Here is a 19,274-nt window from a genome sequence, read left to right as displayed (position 1 = left end):
GTGGGATTGAGCCCTGCGTTGGGCTCTGCACTGACAGTGTGGAGCCTCCTTGGGATTCTCTCTCTCCCTCTCTCTCTCTGCCCCTCCCCTGCGTGCGCGTGTGCGCGCTCTCTCTCTCTCTCTCAAAATAAATAAACTTAAAAAAAAAAAAAAAAGAAGGCCAGGCACCTGGGTGGCTCAGTCGTTTAAGTGTCCAACTCTTTTTCGGCTCAGGTCATGATCTCGTGGTTTGTGAGTTCAAGCCCCACGTCGGGCTCTGTGCTGACAGCTCAGAGCCTGGAGACTGCATCTGATTCTCTGTCTCCCTCTCTCTCGGCCGCTCCCCTGCTCACGCTCTGTCTCTCTCGCAAAAACATATTAACATTAAAAAAAAAAAAGGTCTTAACCAATTTATTTTGCTTATATTTTCCTTCTTTAAATATGCACATGAATGATATGTATTTAAAATATACATCTAAGTAAGTCTGAAAGAATGCTTCAATAAATATATAGTAAACATTCTAAGTGGTAGAGCATTCTCTCCTACTTTAATTGGCAACCTTTGTTCTTTGTGGTACATAAAATAATAATGTTATTACAGTTGCTGATGTCTCATATTTGGTGGAATACAGTAGGTGCATTTCGGGCTCTAGTTTCTACTTACCGCTTTATTTGAGTCCCACAAGTTTGATTTATAGTACGTATGTCATTGACCGTTAAGCACCTCGTGATTCCCCTCACGATTTCTTCTTTTATGTGAAATATTTAGAAGTGTGGTTTGAGTTTCCAAGCTCATGGATGTTTTTGGCTGTCTTTTTATTATCGATCCCTAAAATTGTATTGCATTGTGGTCAGAGAGTGTGGTCTATGTTACATTGGTTGACGCTACTTTTGTGGTTTGTAGGTGGGTGGTTACGCCTTTGGCTACCGGGACCCTGTGCTCTCCTCTTCACAGCTCCCCTCCTCTGGGCTCCAGTCCATCTCTGCTACTCACACCTCAGGCAACCAGTTGACCCTTTCTGTACCTAGGGCTGTTCTAGGTGCTGTGGCATATTCCAGAATGGCTCCTCCCACACTTGGCGGGCTCTGAGAATCACCTGAGGTGCTTCTTTAACATTCTGACACCCGGGTCTGGCCCTGTAGGTCTGAGTTGGAGCTCCGGGATCTGAGTTTTGGAGAAGTGCCCCAAGATGATTCTCATGACCGAGCAAATTAAAAATGTGGGTTCCCAGGCCTCACTTAGAGAGATTTGTGATGGGATATGAGAATTTGTATTTTTTTTTAATGTTTTATTTATTTTGGAGGGGGAGGGGCAGAGAGAGGGAGACCCAGAATCCGAAGCAGGCTGCAGGTTCTGAGCTGTCAGCACAGAACCCAACTTGAGGCTCGAAACACGAACCGTGAGATCATGACCTGAGCTGAAGTCGGACGCCTAACCGACTGAGCCACCCAGGTGCCCCGAGAATCTGTATTTTTAACAGGCCTCCCAGGTTATTCTGACGCAGGCAGTCTTTATGCCATACCCTGAACAACCTGAGAATGGGGATACTGGGAGGGGAGGGGAATGTACTCAAGAGTCACAGAAGTCTGACTCTTATTTTAATTTTTTAAAAGTTTATTTATTTATTTTGAGAGAGAGGAAGAAAGAGAATCCCAAGCAAGTTCCACACTGACAGCACAGAGCGTGATGCAGGGCTCAACGAACCGTGAGGTCATGACCTGAGCCAAAATCAAGAGTCGGATGCTTAACCGACTAAACCACCCAGGCGCCCCTTTTTGTAATTTTCTAATCACCGGAGGTAACGTTGTGTCTATTGGGCTAAAGTTATGCATAAAGAAATGCAATATCCATTCATCTGACTTTTTTTTTTAATGTTTTTATTTATTTTTGAGACAGAGAGAGACAGAGCATGAGCAGGGGAGGGGCAGAGAGAGAGGAAGACACAGAATCCGAAGCAGGCTCCAGGCTCTGAGCTGTCAGCACAGAGCCCAACCTCATGAACCCGTGAGATCATGACCTGAGCCGAAGTCATACGCTTAACCGACTTAGCTACCCAGGCGCCCCTCATGGAAGTTTCTGATGGCAGTTCTTTGGATTATTCATCAGTCTTTCTATGAATCAATCCTTTGGAAAATTGTATTGAGATGCTCAATATAACTTGATTCAGAGGTTATCTCTACCACTTAATTCAAAGTAGACAAACTCCGGAGGGACAAGTAGTGTAGCATTGTGGTTAGGATTTTTGACTTTGGTATCACAAGAACCGTGATCAAATCTAGATCTAGATGTTTGCTGTCTGTGTGATCTTAGGCAAGTTGCTTAACCATCTGTGCTTTGGTCTCCTCATCAGTAAAACGGAAAGATAAGCAATGCTTATGTCTGTGGGGTATTATGGGAATTAAGTGGGATAATGTGTGTAAGATGTTAACACCATCCCCAATACACAATAAATGCTCAATAAACATTATTTTTAAAAAATGTTTATTTATTTTTGAGAGAGAGAGAGAGAGAAAGAGAGAGTGGGAGAGGGGCAGAGACAGAGGGGGACATAGGATCTGAAGCTGGCTCTGTGCTGACAGCAGAGAGCCCAACGTGGGGTTCAAACTCACCAACCGTGATATCATGACCTGAGCCAAAGTCGGATGCTCAACCAAGCCACCCAGGTGCCCCTAAACGTTAGTTTTTTTGTTTTCTTTTTTAAAATAATTTTTGTAATCCAGGGGACACGATGGAGGGGTAGATATTTCGTTTCATTAACGAACTCCAATGGTGATGTGTTGCAGGTGATTTTCTGGAATCTAAGGGATGCTTTGCTGGCACAACATCCTCTGGAAGAAAGGTCAGCCCCTCATCTTCTGCTGCAACATGTCCTAGTGTGAGTGAGCCTGCAGTTCCCGGCAAAGTGTCCGTTCACCTAGAGTAAGTAAGAGGCCAGTACAGTCCATACTGTTGGCGTAAATTCTGACTGGGAAGCCAACAGTCTAAGAGGTAGAATGACATGTTTGGCAAGAGCATAGATTCTGGAGCCAGACTGTCTAGGTTTAAACCCCAGGTCTGCCAACGTCATCTGTGTGAACTTGGGAAAATCACTTTACCTCCCTGGGACTCAGTTTTTTATCTGCAAAACGGAGATAATACTTCATAGGATGGTTTTGAGGATTAAAGGAGGTAATGCATGGAAAGTGATCACAAGACTCTCTGGCACACAATAAATGTTATATGCATGGTTGTCATTATCAAATGTAAAAGCAAGCGAAACTAAGCTGTTTTTGTTTTTAATGTTTTAAAATTTCATTTTAGAGAGCGAGTGGGGAGAGGGGCAGAGGGAGAGACAGAATCCTAAGCAGGCTTCGTGCCTGGTACAAAGCCCGATGCAGGGCTCGATCCCATAACCTGGGATCGTGACCTGAGCCGAAATCAAGAGTCAGCCACTCAGTGGACTGAGCCACTCAGGTGCCCCCTATTTCCTTTTCAAATGAAAATGATTATATGGGTCCTGCCTACATCGCAGGATTATTAGAAGGGAGCAAAGAAGACCAGCGTCCTTTGCTTTGAAGCCCTTCAACCGGGAGAGCGATGTAATGTTGTGAAAAAACATCCCATGATTTGATAACTGATAACTATACCTGAAGACCAAAGCCATCTGTCAACTGTAAAGCTACTTAAACAAGAAGTGATTGCTTTTACCGCTGAAAATAGTTTGTTGTAGGTTTTGGTTTTGGTTTTTTGTTTTTAATGGCCAGGAACTTCGCGAAACACGATGCTCTGTTATTACAACCATTTCAGCTTAGGTTTGTTTTTTGGTTACTTCTTCCCCTTCCCTTTATCTTTGTTGATTTTTAATTTCCATTTAATGGTTTTATTGAACGTGCATATCTTTTGGTAGCAGTTTTTGTGGAAACGTAATTCACATACTGTGTAATTCATCCTTTCAAAGTGTGCAGTTCAGTGGTTTTTAGTGTAGTCAGCAGAGCTGTGCAACCATTACCACAATCAATTTTAGAACATTTTCATCACCTCAAAAAGAAGCCCATCCTCTTGAGCAGTCACCCCCACCGTGGCCCCTACTCTACCTGCCCCTCCCCCCCTCCTCCCCCCAGCCCTAGACAGCCACTAATCTACTTTTTATCTCTGGACATTTTATATAAAAGGAATAAGTGGTCTTCGGTGTCTGGCTCCTTTCATTTAGAATCATAAAAAAAATTTTTTTAAATGTTTATTTATTTTTGAGAGACAGAGCACAAGCAGAGGAGGGGCAGAGAGAGAGGGAGACACAGAATCCGAAGCACAGGCTCTGAGCTGTCAGCACAGAGCCCAACACGAGGTTCAAACCCACAAACCGTGAGATCACGACCTGAGCCAAAGTTGGTCACTCAATAGACTGAGCCACCCAGGAGCCCCTAGCATCGTATTTTTAAGTTTCATCTAGGTTTCAACATGTATCAGCACATCATTCCTTTTTTTTAAAAAAAAAAATTTTTTTTAACGTTTATTTATTTTTGAGACAGGGAGAGACAGAGCATGAACGGGGGAGGGTCAGAGAGAGAGGGAGACACAGAATCTGAAACAGGCTCCAGGCTCTGAGCTGTCAGCACAGAGCCCGACGCGGGGCTCGAACTCACAGACCGTGAGATCACGACCTGAGCCGAAGTCGGATGCTCAACCGACTGAGCCACCCAGGCGCCCCACATCATTCCTTTTTTTAAAAAAATTAGGGTGAAATATATATTAACATAACATTTGCCATTTTATCCACTTTTACCCATTGGCATTAATTACCTTTCCGTGTTGTGCAGCCGTCACTGCTATTTTTTAAACATTTTCATCAGCCCAAACAGAAATGCTGTACCCATTAGGCGATAATTTCTCCCAGACCTCGGTACTCTAATCCACCCTAATCCGCTAACCTAATCTACTTTCTGTCTCTCTGAATTTACCTGTTTAGATATTTTGTGGAAGTAGAGTCATATAATACTTGTCCTTTTGTGTTAGGCCTAGTTCATTTAACACAATATTTCAAGTTTCATTCGTGTCGTAGCATGTATCAGAACTTTCCTCTGTTCTACGGCTGAATCATATTCCATTGTATGTCAGCGCTACATTTTGCTCATCCATTCATCTGTCAGTGAACATTTGGGTGGTTTCCACTGCATGGCTAACGTGAGTCACACTGCGAAGAACATCCGTTTACAAGTGTCTAAGTCCCTGTTTTCCATTCTTTGGGGTATGTGCCTAGGAGTGGAGTTGCTGGGTTATATATATATTTATATATATATATTTATATTTAACTTTTTGAGGAACCACCACACTGTTTTTAAGGACGCACCTTTGGGCTCTGTTTCAGCCCCCTCAAATTGTAAGTAAGTAAATGATATGTTATGGACGTTTATGGGGGGGTAGGCTTAGTTGACGCACGTGAGCATAATTCTAGCGTAAGATATATAAAATCAGATTCTAACTACCAATTTAAACACATAGAAGATTCTAATCCTTCTGCCTCCTTTCCAGCTCTGCTACAGATTTGGATCTGAAATCCTCCTCCGCACATTCTGATCAGTCCTCTGAAACCTCATTCCCTGAAGTCCCCAAGGATAAATATCCCAAGGAGTTCAGCCTGCTTAAGTTGCAGACAAGTGAGTACGTCCTAGCCTCCCCTCTGCGTGCCTCCATACCCAGGGCTTTCCAGAAGTCTGCTGTACTGTTGGGCACAGTTCACTGAAGACTCACGAAGTGCCAGGCATTTGACACGTTTTCTTTCTTTCTTTCTTTCTTTCTTTCTTTCTTTCTTTCTTTCTAATTTTATTTTTTAACATTTACATCCAAATTAGTTAGCATCTAGTGCAACAATGATTTCAGGAGTAGATTCCTTAGTGCCCCTTACCCATTTAGCCCATCTCCCCTCCCACAACCCTCAGTTTGTTTGCCATATTTATGAGTCTCTTCTGTTTTGTTCCCCTCCCTGTTTTTATATTATTTTCGTTTCCCTTCCCTTATGTTCCTCTGTTTTGTCTGTTAAAATCCTCATATGGGGGCGCCTGGGTGGCGCAGTCGGTTAAGCGTCCGACTTCAGCCAGGTCACGATCTTGCAGTCCGTGAGTTCGAGCCCCGCGTCGGGCTCTGGGCTGATGGCTCAGAGCCTGGAGCCTGTTTCCGATTCTGTGTCTCCCTCTCTCTCTGCCCCTCCCCCGTTCATGCTCTGTCTCTCTCTGTCCCAAAAATAAATAAATGTTGAAAAAAAAAAAATTTTAAAATCCTCATATGAGTGAAGTCATATGATATTTGTCTTTCTCTGATTAATTTCACTTAGCATCATATCCTCCAGTTCCATCCACGTAGTTGCAAATGGCAAGATTTCATTCTTTTTGATTGCCGAGTAATGCTCCATTGTATATATATGCCACATCTTCTTTGTCCATTCATCCATCGATGGACATTTGGGCTCTTTCCATACTTTGGCTCTTGTCGATAGTGCTGCTATAAACATGGGGTGCACGTGTCCCTTCAAAATAGCACACCTGTATCCCGTGGATAAATGCCTAGTAGTGCAATTGCTGGGTCGTATGGTAGTTCTATTTTTAGTTTTTTGAGGAACCTCCATACTGTTTTCCAGAGTGGCTGCACCAGCTTGCATTCCCAGACAGGTTTTCTAATTCTCGCAGCAGCTCTGCTGGGGAGCTGTCATGATATGTTTTCCCAAACTGACATGGCTTTATATAAAAACCATAAAAGTATCATAGCAAAGTATTAAAATAATAAAGGAGTATATAAGGTAGAGTATAGAAACCCCTTCCCCAGTGTTCTCCAATGTATCCCCCATGGGCCCTGTAGCCGTGAGGAATTTTGAAGCGTGTATGTGCTGGTATGTATGTACTTATCTCTACATGGGTTGGAGTATACAACCATGTTTTCACTAGTGGAAAATAGTATACAAACTATTTTCACTCAGAACAAATAGATCATGGACCTCTTTCTGTGTCAATACACATAAATCTAGGTGGCTAATATAGGCCTACCCATTTAACACCCCAGGCAACTGAGGCGCAGAGAGATTTAGTCACTCGTACAAGACCACCTGGCTAGGAAGTACAGTGATGGGATTAGACTCCAGGCTCACCTGCCCCCAGAGCCTGTGTTCTTTCTTGGCCACCACAGAGCCCAAGTGTTTCTCAAACAACCCTAGAGCTGTTAGAGGATCTTTCGTTGTTTAAAATCACTTTAGCCATTTTGTAGGAAAAGAATTGAGCGAGGAAACAAAGCCCTGAGAGGTCCGGTGACTTGCCTGAGGTCTCGCGATGGCCTTTCTCATTTGCCAGAGTTGCATGTCTACATTTCCCAGAGTCACTCTAGTGCACGCGTGTCCCATCATTGCTGCCAACACTGTGGTCCATCCACTAAGTTGCCGTGGTTGGCCCAGCCCTTCCCTGGTTGATGGGCATTCTGTTCTTCCTACCCACTCATCAGAGTGAAGGCTGGATCATAGGTGCTTGTACAACTGTCTCTTAGCTTCCCATTCCAGACATCGCTTCCAACCATAAAGATGGCTTTATTTTTGGAGGAGAGGGTAAAAAGGAAAAAAAAAAAGAGGCCTCTTAGATACCTATCTTTTTTTTTTTTTTTAATGTTTATTTTTGAGAGAGAGAGAGAGCAAGCACGAGCAGGGGAGGGGCAGAGGATCCGAAGCGGGTTCTGCACTGCAAGCAGAGCCCATTGTGGGGCTTGAACTCATGAACCGTGAGATCATGACCTGACTGAAGCCTGACACTTAGTCGACTGAGCCACCCAGGTGCCCGTTCCCTTCCTCTCGTGCTGAGTCCCCCAGAGGTTAACACTGCCCTTGATGTAGACCCAAGGAATTAAACATGTTGATAAAGACAGTCAGAGAATGCCTGGGACAACTTTCTGTCATTTAATTGCATTATGAGGCTGGCAGCGGAGCTGATGGAAGGATTTCTGATGTCTTGCAGAGGATGGGCACCGTCCTGAATGGACATTTTACCCGAGGTTTAGCAGCAATATCCACACCTACCATGTTGGAAAGCAGTGCTTCTTTAACGGGGTCTTCCTCGGCAACAGGAGGTCTCTATCAGAGAGAATGGTGGACAAGTGCTTTGGAAGGAAGAAGTATGGTAATGTTTTCCTCCTGGACCTTGACTGTGCGATGTCTGAAAATACTTGAGTTGTGGTTCTGCCAGGCCAACATTCCATGGCTGGTGTCAGCCCTCGGGGGTCACCATGTTACTGTAGGGCGGCCAGGAAGATAGGAAAGTGAAGGGGATGTTTGGCAATTCTTTTTGGCAAAGAACTGACAACATATGCTGATCCACATTTTTGTTTTTCTCTGCATTTCATAAAATGCTAATGTGACATTTAAGTCATCAGACAAGTTCTCTCAGATACTTATTAATAGAAACCTTCATTCAAGTCGGAAGAAAATAATTTGTTTCAATTAGATGCTGCCCATGATATGTATTTAAATTACACATTATATTCTTCAAAAGGAAAATAGCCCATAAACCTTAGCCTGAAGTGCATTCTGTTATTTCATACCTTATTAAAGGTAATTTGAGATGAGTGTGTGTATATACTCATATAGTTTGTTACTTGGTGAGTTCTCTGTCCCAACCTACCCATAATAGATTTATGGAAAGATCCTAGTGTTGCTGAGTTCCAATGGATCATTATAGCACATTCTTCCATAGAAATACCATACAGGAGGCAGCCCTTGCTTCATGGATGAATAGGATTGCTGTAGCAGGAATACAAAGAGGAAGAAATAGAAAGTTTTCATTTTTGAGGTTTAAAATAGACTTTTTTTGTTTATTCTGCTTTAGAGAGAGAGAGCACACCAGCAGGGGAGAGAGGGGCAGAAGGGGGGGAGAGAGAGAGTCTCAAACAGGCTCCATGCTCGGCGCGGAGAACACAGGGCTCGATCTCACAACCTGAACCGAAATCAAGAGTAGGACTGAGCCACCCAGGTGCCCCTAAAATGGACTTTTAAACTCATTGCACAGGCAAATAGTTTTAAGTGTTTATTTATTTTTGAGACAGAGAGAGAGAGAGAGAGAGCACATGTGAGTGGGGAAGTTGGGAAGGGGCAGAGAGAGGGGGACAGAGTATCTGAAGCGGGCTCTGTGCTGACTGCAGAGAGCTCAATGCGGGGCTCGAACTCGGGAACCTGAGCGGAAGTCAGTCGCTTAAACAACTGAGCCCCCCAGGTGCCCCCAGAGATAAAGTTTTAAAGATCAAGGCTTTTGTCTGGATAGAGAATATATAAGAAGCCATACTAGAGGAGGTGGGAGAGTTGTCGCTGAGGTGGGTGTTTTGAGGAGTCCTGTATCCTGCTCAGTTCCTGGGACCAAAATCTAGTCGGTGATCAGATGTGACTCTAGCTGGGGCTTCTGCCTCAGACTGTGGTTGGGGAACCTCAGTGTAGTGATAGCTGTGGGCAATGTCTGGGCAGAAAGCCAGATGCAGGGTCTCACCCACCCAGGAGACGTGGGTAATAGCTGCATTCTTGTGCCCCGTGAGGACTCTGGAGGTCGGGACACATAGAAAGAATGAAAGAAAGAGAGCAAGCCAGGAGAGCTCCATAGCTCTCACGACCAAAACGGCAGGAGGCCACCGTGTGAGGCTCTGTGGACCATCAAGCCAGGGGTCATAAGAACGACTTTATGTCTCACCTGATGCATTGTGGAGCGGGCTGACTTCCTGAGGATCAGACTAGATGACACATTTTAGCAGACAACGGAAATAGATACCAACCTACAGAGAGTAGCAGAGATAAGATGAGGGTCAGACACCAGGGTGGTTCAGACAGTGATCCAGGACCCAAAGGCTTATACCAAAGCCTTGATATCACATAAGCCTGTTGTGCACACGCTTGCTCCCCACCCCCAACTGAGTTGCAGCCATAGGGTAGAATAGGAAAGATTTATTTAACTGGTTTAAACATGAAAGAGCAGAGAAAGACCAAGAAGGGACTAAGTTTAGCTGTATAGTACTTAGGAACGCTCTCAGCCACGGTCAGACAAAAGCCAAACTGTCAGAGGCTTAAATCATAAGACATTTATTATATACTTCATGAGAAGCTTTGGAATCTAGGTGGTCTATATTGTCTGATTGCCCAGTGATGTCACCAAAGATATAGCTCTTTTTTTTTTATTAAGTATATTTATTTATTTTGAGAGAGAGCGAAAGAGCAAGCAGGGGAGGGGCAGAGAGAAAGGGAGAGAAAGAATCTCAAGCAGGCTCTGCATTGTCAGCACAGAGTCCGACGCAGGGCTTGAACTCACGAACCGTGAGATCATGGCCTGAGCCGAAATCAAGAGTTGGATGCTTGACGGACTGAGCCGCCCAGGCGCCCCAAAGATAATAGGCTCATTTTGTGTTTATGTGCTGCTATTCTTAGTTCTGTTGGATTTTTGTCTTCACACTTGTCATCTTATGGTCACAAGAGAACTGTTGCAGTTCCAAGCATCACGTCTATATTTCAAAACATGAAAAAGAGGAATCTCTCTTGTTGCCTTCCCTTTTTAGAATGAGGGAAAAATTTTCCCATATGGTCCTTAGGAGACTTCCTTCCACTCATGTCTCACTGACTAGAACTGGGCCAGTGACAAGTATTTATCAAAAATAAATGGTATTATCGTGATGACTCAAGTCCTGACCCTAATCCATCACTTCCCTCCTAACTCAAATATTATCCTGAATTTTGTTTATTATTATTTTTTAAAGTTTATTTATTTTAGAGAGAGACAGACAGACAGAGACAGAGTGTGAGCTGAGCAGGGGTCAAGAGAGAGGGGGACACAGAATCTGAAGCGGGCTCCGGGCTCTGAGCTGTCAGCACAGAGCCCGACATGGGGCTCAAACCCACGAACTGTGAGATCATGACCTTGTGAGATCATGACCTGAGCTGAAGTCCGGTGAGCTACTGGGTGAGCCACCCAGGCACCCCTGAATTTTGTTTATTATTATTTCCCTTCCATCCTTCCTTCATTTGTTTCTTCTGTCTTTTTATGGTTTTTATACATACTGAATGCATGCAAAGGTATATTTATGAAGTATTTATTGAATATATAGAATAAAGTATCACAATCACTTGTGTTTTTGTTTAAATTTCTAATTTATTTTTGAGAGAGAGAGACAGCATGAGCGGGGGTGGGGGGGCAGAGAAAGAGGGGAGACACAGAATCGGAAGCAGGCTCTAGGCTCTGAGCTATCAACACAGAGCCTGACTCGGGGCTTGAACACACAAACTGTGAGATCATGACCTGAGCCGAAGCTGGATGGCTAACTGACTGAGCCACCCAGGTGCCCCTCACTTGTGTTTTTTTTAATGTTTGTTTATTTTTGAGAGGGAGAGAGAGAGAGAGAGAGAGAGAGAGAGAGAGAGCAAGCAGGGGAGGGGCAGAGAGAGAGGGAGACAGAGGACCCAAAATGGGCTCTGTGCTGACAGCAGAGAGCCCAATGTAGGGCTCGAATTCACGAACTGTGAGATCATGACCTGAGCCCAAGCAGGACATTTAACTGACCGAGCCACCCGGGCTCCCGTTAAGCATCACAATCATTTGTATGCTTCTTACTCCATTTAAGACATAGAGTACTGTCTTTATATTTGAAGCTACTGATAGGCCCCTCCCTGAATATGACATCTTTCCTCCCCCAACTCCACAGGTAACTCCAATTCCACCTTTATTACAAAGAAAAACTTTTTATGGGGGACATTTTCAAACATTTGCCAAAGTAGAGAGAAGACCATACTGTTTCCTGATGTACCCATCACTTAGTTTCGACAATTATCACATGTGGCTAATCTTATTTAATTTTTATCCCCCTCCCCCAAGGATTATTTTAAAGCAAGTTCCAGACATCAGATAATTACATCCGTATATGTTTTTGTGTATACCTCTAATAGACAAGGATTATTTTTATTAAATGGCCACAATACCATTTTCATATCTTAAAAAAACTAACAATAATTCCTTAATATCACCAAATATTGTCAGTGTTCAAATAGTCAATTGCCTCACAAATGCCACAATTTAAAAATATTTAGAGTTTGAATCAGGGTCCAAAAAAGGTCCACGCTTAACAATTAATTAAAATGTCTTTAAAATCTCTTTTTAATATATATGTCTTCTTCCTCTTTTTTTCTTGCAATTTATTTGGTGAAGAAACTAGGTTATTTATCCTATAAAGTTTGCCACAGTCAGGATTTTGCTGATTACATCCCTTGGTACCATTTAACAGGTTTCTCTGTCCTGTGTATTTCTTGTACACTTATAGTTGGATATACAGGCTCGATTCGTTTTAGTGTGACTAGTTCTTGGGTAATGTGCAGTGGCTTCCTTAAACCTCAAATACAATGGTCTCTTTTCCATTTTTTCTCTTCCTTGATCTCTTGCAGCATTTAATATTTTTAAGCTTGGCACTGGACATTTCTTTGTTATTCTCTTCTCCCTCGTTACTTCTTGGACAAGACGGAGAGGCAGCGTTTATGACTGCCAGTCAGCTTCCATTATGAACTGAAATTCAACACATTTATTATAGAAAAAATCCAATCAAAATGTATTTCATTAAGAGTTAACTCTGATGATCAGCTATGATCAGGCCATTGGTGGAGTTCCTTAAAGGCCTAATTTGTTGTCATGGAAGAAGAACAAAATGTTGTCTATGGTGATAGGGAAATTGACCTGAAACTGATTTTTCTCTTCTGTAGCTCTTCCTCATTAGCTAATTCCCTTCTGAGATCTAGTCAGAGAGGCAGAGCCCAATTATAGTTGCTCCTTAAGATTCATAGGGCACAAGGATTCAAAGTACACCAATGCTCAAATTTTAAGCAGAGTTCTTGCTCTTCCTTTGCAGATACCTTTGATTCACTTCTTATATTATCTATCTCGCTATCTATCTATATATTTATTTTTGTTTAAGGGTCAACTGTAGTTATTTTTTTTAATGTATATTTATTTATTTTGAGAGAGAGAGAGAGAGAGAGAGAGAGAGAGAGAATCCCAAGCAGGCTCCAAGCCCAGCACAGAGCCCAATGTGGGGCTCCTTCTCATGAACTGTGAGCTGAAATCAAGAGTCGGACACTTAACCAACTGAACCACCCAAGTGCCCCTCATTTTAAACCAAAACATCCTGCCTGCACCTAAGCTACTGTTCTTTCCGGGGGTGGGGGTAATCGGGACACTTTCTGGAACAATGTCCCAAACACAGTGTTTCTCAAGCACACTTTTATCTTCATATTCTCCAGGCAAGATGATCACGAACAGAACTTTAGGAAGCCTCTATGTACTTCATAATAAAACATGAAATTATCCTGTTTCCATTGTCATATGGATAGAGCATTATCTGTAGATCACCTTCAGTCCCTTTTATGATCTTGTTTTTAAATATTTCACAGATATTGATCCTAGGAATGGAATACCAAAGTTAACTCCAGGAGATAATCCATATATGTACCCAGAACAGAGTAAAGGCTTCCACAAAGCAGGCTCAACTCTCCCACCAGTGAATTTCTCAATGTAAGTGTATGTGAATAGCAGGGTTAGTTAATTATAAAGGAATTGTAGCTCTCTGTACTATATATGTTATATTTCATAAGGAGTAGATTCCAACAAAACATGGTTGCTGAAAATTCCTTAAAAAGTTAATCTCTAGTTCCTTAGTGTCTACACACGTGTACGTATGCAATTGAACTTATACACAGGATCTTGACTACAAAAAGGTGGTTGTTAATTTTGTCACTATTGTTGTTACCACAAATCTGAGGACTTTTCGGTTTCATACTGAATCAGATTATTAGTGTTTACTGTTTGGATTGATGTACACTTGGAACTAAACTTAGGCCAAAGCGATTCAGAAGAGGATCATTAAGTTAAAAGAAAAAAAGTTGGTGTATTATATTAATATTTTAAAAAATCAATTATGTTTGGTTTACTGATGTTTAATAAAAATTACAATAAGAATTATGACCTTTATAGTTGTGAAGCCCATAGGTGGCCATTAAACCAGAAAATAAGACATATTCTTCTTTAAAAAAAAATTTTTTTTACATTTATTTATTTTTGATAGATAGGAAGAGACAGAGCACAAGGGGGGGAGGGGCAGAGGGAGAAGGAGACACAGAATCCGAGGCAGGCTCCAGGCTCCGAGCTGTCAGCACAGAGCCTGACGCGGGGCTCGAATTCACGAACTGCGAGATCATGACCTGAGCCGAAGTCGGACGCCCAACCAACCAGGCCACCCAGGGGTCCCAAGACATCTTCTTTTTTTTTTTTATAATTTTTTTTTTTAATTTTTTTTTTCAACGTTTATTTATATTTGGGACAGAGAGAGACAGAGCATGAACGGGGGAGGGGCAGAAAGAGAGGGAGACACAGAATCAGAAACAGGCTCCAGGCTCTGAGCCATCAGCCCAGAGCCTGACGCGGGGCTCGAACTCACGCACCGCGAGATCGTGACCTGGCTGAAGTCGGACGCTTAACCGACTGCGCCACCCAGGCGCCCCCCAAGACATCTTCTTGAACACAAAGATGTTTCTATCGATCTCTCTGCTGTAGATGCCATACCAATTTTATGGTTGCCTTTTCTGTTTTTCAGAGTGCCGTATGAAAAGAAATTTGATACATTTATTCCACTTGAGCCTCTTCCACAAATTCCTATGTGAGTTCTCTCACCATGTTTTATATTATCCAAGTTTTATTAAGTTATCAGTTATTTATTATTTTCTCCTGTGGACGAACTCATAGACACCCAACACAGAAGGACCTTTAGAATCTGAGCTGGTGGGTGGGGCAGTTTGTATGGAGCGTTTTTAGTGAGACACTTGGAGGGCAAGTGCTGTGCAGTCTATCAGCTGGGCTGTCCACGTCTTCACCCCATATGATGGACAGCCCACTGGATGCCATGTGTTGTGGTAGGTATGCACTAATGGACGTTTATACGGAGAAAAAAGGCAGGGTCCCTGATTTTTAAAACCTAAGAGTTGTCAGAAAAGAAGGACAGGCTTAAATGAGTCCAGCCAGGGAGGATGGTTAGGGTTTGAAGAGGCAGAGAAAAAGCTGTCAGAATATTCTCGCACTAGAGGGAAGTATCATTCCTCTGATGTCATACTTTAAGTTCAGGTCCTTTCTGAACCTCATCTAGTTGCCCAAGGAGGGTTTAGACCTAGAAAAAGATATGTGTCAGTATAAAAAATTTCGCTTTCTAATACAAAACAGTTTCATATAAACATAGATAGAGTGGGCAAGTGACCCACAGTCTGACCCACTGGAGTCCAGCTGGGAAACCAAACCCTGGAGCTCAGTGGAAATAAAAAGCCTTTTATTCCAAACTTGGGAGCCTTAATACCTTCATTATACGGCATTATTACATGAAGCAGATAATTAGGGCCTCTCATGTCTGTAGTGTATACATAAAAACTTTTTTTTTTTAAATTTTTTTTTTTCAACGTTTATTTATTTTTGGGACAGAGAGAGACAGAGCATGAACGGGCGAGGGGCAGAGAGAGAGGGAGACACAGAATCGGAAACAGGCTCCAGGCTCTGAGCCATCAGCCCAGAGCCTGACGCGGGGCTCGAACTCACGGACCGCGAGATCGTGACCTGGCTGAAGTCGGACGCTTAACCGACTGCGCCACCCAGGCGCCCCAAAACTTTTTTTTTTAATGTTTATTTTTGAGAGAGACAGAGCGTGAGTTGGGGAGGGGCAGAGAGCGAGGGAGACAGAATCCGAAGCAGGCTCCAGGCTCTGAGCTGTCAGCACAGAGCCAGATGAGGGGCTCGAACCCATGAACCTCGAGACCGTGACCTGAGCCGAAGTTGGACACTTAACTGACTGAGCCACCCAGGCACCCCTGTATACTTTTTCTCTTTTTTAAAAGTAGGCTCCACGCTGGGTGTGGAGCCTAATGTGGGGTTTGAATTCATGACCCTGAGATCAAGACTTGAGCTGAGATCAAGAGTTGGATGCTTAACTGACCAAGCCACCAAGGTACCTTGTGTACTGCACACTTTTGGTAAATGCTATTCTAAAATATTTAAAATAAAAGTAATTGCCAGGGCACAAAACAAGTCTATACATTTAAGAAGACTGAAATCCTATCAAGTATCTTTTGTGACCACATGGTGTGAAAATAGAAAACGTTTGCAAGAGGAAAACTGGAAACTGTGCAAATATATGAAGATTAAACAGCATGCTCCTGAGTAACCAATGGGTCAAAGGAGAAATCAAAAAAGGAACATTAAAAAAAAAAAAAAACACTTCGAGACAAGTGAAAGTGGAAATACAGCACCCCAAAACCACGCATGCAGCGAAAACAGATCAAAAAGAGAAGTTTAGAGTAGTAAATGCCTACATTAAGAAAAAAGAAAGATATCAAATGAACAGCCTAACTTTACACCTCAAGGAACTAGAAAAAGAAGAACAAACTAAGCTCAAGGTGAGTAGAAGGAAGGAAATAACAAAAACCTGAGGGGAAATAAATGAAATAGAGACTAAAAAGGTAATAGAAAAAAATCAATGAAATGAAGAGCTGTTTTTTTTTTTTTTTTTTAAGATAAACTAAATAGATAAACCTTTAGCTACACTAACCAAAGAAAAAAGGGACAGGACTCAAATAACATTAAGTGAAAAAGGAGACATTACAACTGATATCCCAGAAATATAAAGGATTTAGGAGACTGCTATGAACAATTATCCACCAAACAAATTGGACAACCTATAAAAACCGGGTGCATTCCTAGAAACATACAACTTAACAAGACTGAATCATGGAGAAATAAATCTTTTTTATTTATTGATTTTTTTTTTTAATGTTCATTTATTTTTGAGAGAGAGAGACAGAGACAGAGCGCAAGTGGGGGAGGGGCAGAGAGAGAGGGAGACACAGAATCCGAAGCAGGCTCCAGGCTCTGAGTTGTCAGCACAGAGCCCAATGCGGGGCTCAAACTCATGAACCATGAGATCATGACGTGAGCCGAAGTTGGATGCTAACCGACTGAGCCACCCAGGTGCCCCTTTGAAGAAATAAATCTGGACAGACCAATGACTTGTAAGGAGACAGAACCAGTAATCAGAAATCTGTTAACTTGAGCCCAACTTGAAACCAAATGGTTTCACTGGTGAATTCTATCAAACATTTAAAGAAGAAACTAATTTCGTTCCTTCCCAAACTTCCAAAAAAGTAGAAGAGGAGGGAATACTTCCAAACTCATTTTATGAGGTCTGCATTACCCTGATACCAAAACTAGACAAGGACACTGCCAGAAAACATGATTACAAGCCAGTATCCCTGATGAATATAGGTGCAAAAATCCTCAACTATCAGCAAAACAAATTAAACATTACATTAAAAAGATCATACATCATGAGCAAGTGGGTTTATTCCAGGGATGCAAGATGGTCCAACATCCGCAGATCAATGAATGCGATCTACCACATTAACGGAATGAAGGATAAACAATCATGATCATCTCAACAGATGCAGAAAAAGCATTTGGTAAAATTCACCATCGTTTCGTGATATAAAAACTCTCAACGAATTGGGTACAGTGGGAACATACCTCAGCATATGTTCAAACTTAATCTTTCTTATGAGTAATGTTTAATTTTTCCAGAATGCTATCCATTTCTTTTAGGTTTTCAAATTTATTTGCATAGAATTGTTCCAAACAATTTCCTGTCTTCTTTCACTTGTTTCTCCCTTATCGTTAATTTTGTGTGTTGGTGCTTTATTCCCCCTTTTCTTCATTAGGTTAGATAGTGGTTTGTGTATTTGTTATTTTTAAAAAGCAGCTTTAAAAATTGTATTCTCTTTTCATACTGTCTCTTTCTCTGTTTTTAAAGCATCAATCTTTGCTTCTATTGTTATTATTTTCTTCTTTCTACTATTTTTGTTCTTTTTCCATTTTTTAAAAAAGTAATCTCTACACCCTATGTGGGGCTCAAACTCACTCTGAGATCTCATTCTGAGGTCAAGAATCACATGCTCTACTGACTGAGCCATCTAGGAGCCCCATAAGTAAACTCATCACTTGTATATTATTTATTTTTATTATTTATTTTGAGAGAGAGAGAGAAAGAGAGTGAGCATGACTGAGGGAGGGGTAGAGAGAGGGAGAGGACAGAGAATATCCCAAGCAGTCTCCACACTATCAGCGTAGAGCCTGATGGCAAAGGTCAAACTCACGTGGGGCTCAAACTCACAAACTGTGAAATCATGACCTGAGTCAAAACCAGGAGTCTGACGCTTAACTGACTGAGCCACCCAGGCGCCCCATTTATGTATTTAAGTTTATTTATTTTGAGAGAGAGAGAGAGAGAGAGAGAGAGAGAGAGAAAGGCAGAGAGAGAAAGGCAGAGAGAGAGGGGGACAGAGGATTCAAAGTGGGCGCTGCACTGATAGAGATCCTGATGCAGGGCTCGAACCCATGAACTATGAAATCATGACCTGAGCGGAAGTTGGATGCCTAACCAACTGAGCCACCCAGGTGCTCCCACTTTTTAAATTTTTTGAATGGGATGTTTAATTCATTTTTAAATTCCTTACTATATATATTAAAGGCTATGAAAGCACCTCTGACCACTGCTTTCCTTTTATTTTACAAATTTTGAAGTGTAGATTATCCTTACTTTTAAAAAGAATTCTGTGTTGGTCTTTTCCTTTTGACTAAAGAATTACTTAATAGACTTAAAATTTCCAGGTGGAAGAGCTTTTGGATTTTTATTTTGCAATTCATTTTTACTTTTATCACCCAATGATCAGAAGATATTGTTTTTATTATTTTTATTTTATGGAACTTGCCAACTTTTCATTGTGACTGAATACATGCTCAACATGGGGACTGTCTCTCTATGCATTTGAAGGTGTATCTATTTCATCAGGCTGCAAAGTTAGATACATACCCAGAAGATTTATCTTTTTTTTAACAAAAATTTTTTTGTAATGTTTGTTTATTTTTGAGACAGAGAGAGACAGAGCATGAATGGGGGAGGGTCAGAGAGAGAGGGAGACACAGAACGTGAAGCAGGCTCCAGGCTCTGAGCTGTCAGCCCAGAGCCCGATGCGGGGCTCGAACTCACGGACCGTGAGATCATGACCTGAGCCGAAGTCGGACGCTTAACCAACTGAGCCACCCAGGCGCCCCCAGAAGATTTATCTTTTTGATTAAAATTGTTCATTTGACCTAGCTAGGACTGAAAATGGGTGTGTTAATTGTGTGCTAATATTAATGTATTTCTATCTATATTGTTAAGTATAGCCATTAACAGTATAAAAATATCTTAT

The 19,274-nt window shown here is 42.1% G+C and overlaps 1 protein-coding gene across 1 annotated transcript in view; it reads left to right on the top strand.

Moving 5' to 3' along the window:
* SPATS1 (spermatogenesis associated serine rich 1) overlaps positions 1-19,274 on the top strand; it is a 32,600-nt gene that overhangs the window by 11,168 nt on the left and 2,158 nt on the right. The window contains 6 exon segments of the mRNA XM_047103030.1: positions 2,206-2,212; positions 2,764-2,899; positions 5,489-5,613; positions 7,945-8,106; positions 13,389-13,509; positions 14,588-14,650. Of these exon segments, the coding sequence (XP_046958986.1) occupies positions 2,206-2,212; positions 2,764-2,899; positions 5,489-5,613; positions 7,945-8,106; positions 13,389-13,509; positions 14,588-14,650 (614 nt within the window).

Source organism: Lynx rufus, unplaced genomic scaffold, assembly GCF_022079265.1.
Source record: "Lynx rufus isolate CCGP_SWC_20201006 ecotype Redwood Valley unplaced genomic scaffold, mLynRuf1.p SCAF_6, whole genome shotgun sequence".
NCBI lineage: Eukaryota > Metazoa > Chordata > Mammalia > Carnivora > Felidae > Lynx > Lynx rufus.
The sequence above is the reverse complement of the archived record's forward strand: the minus strand, read 5'-3'. Positions and strand labels throughout refer to the sequence as shown.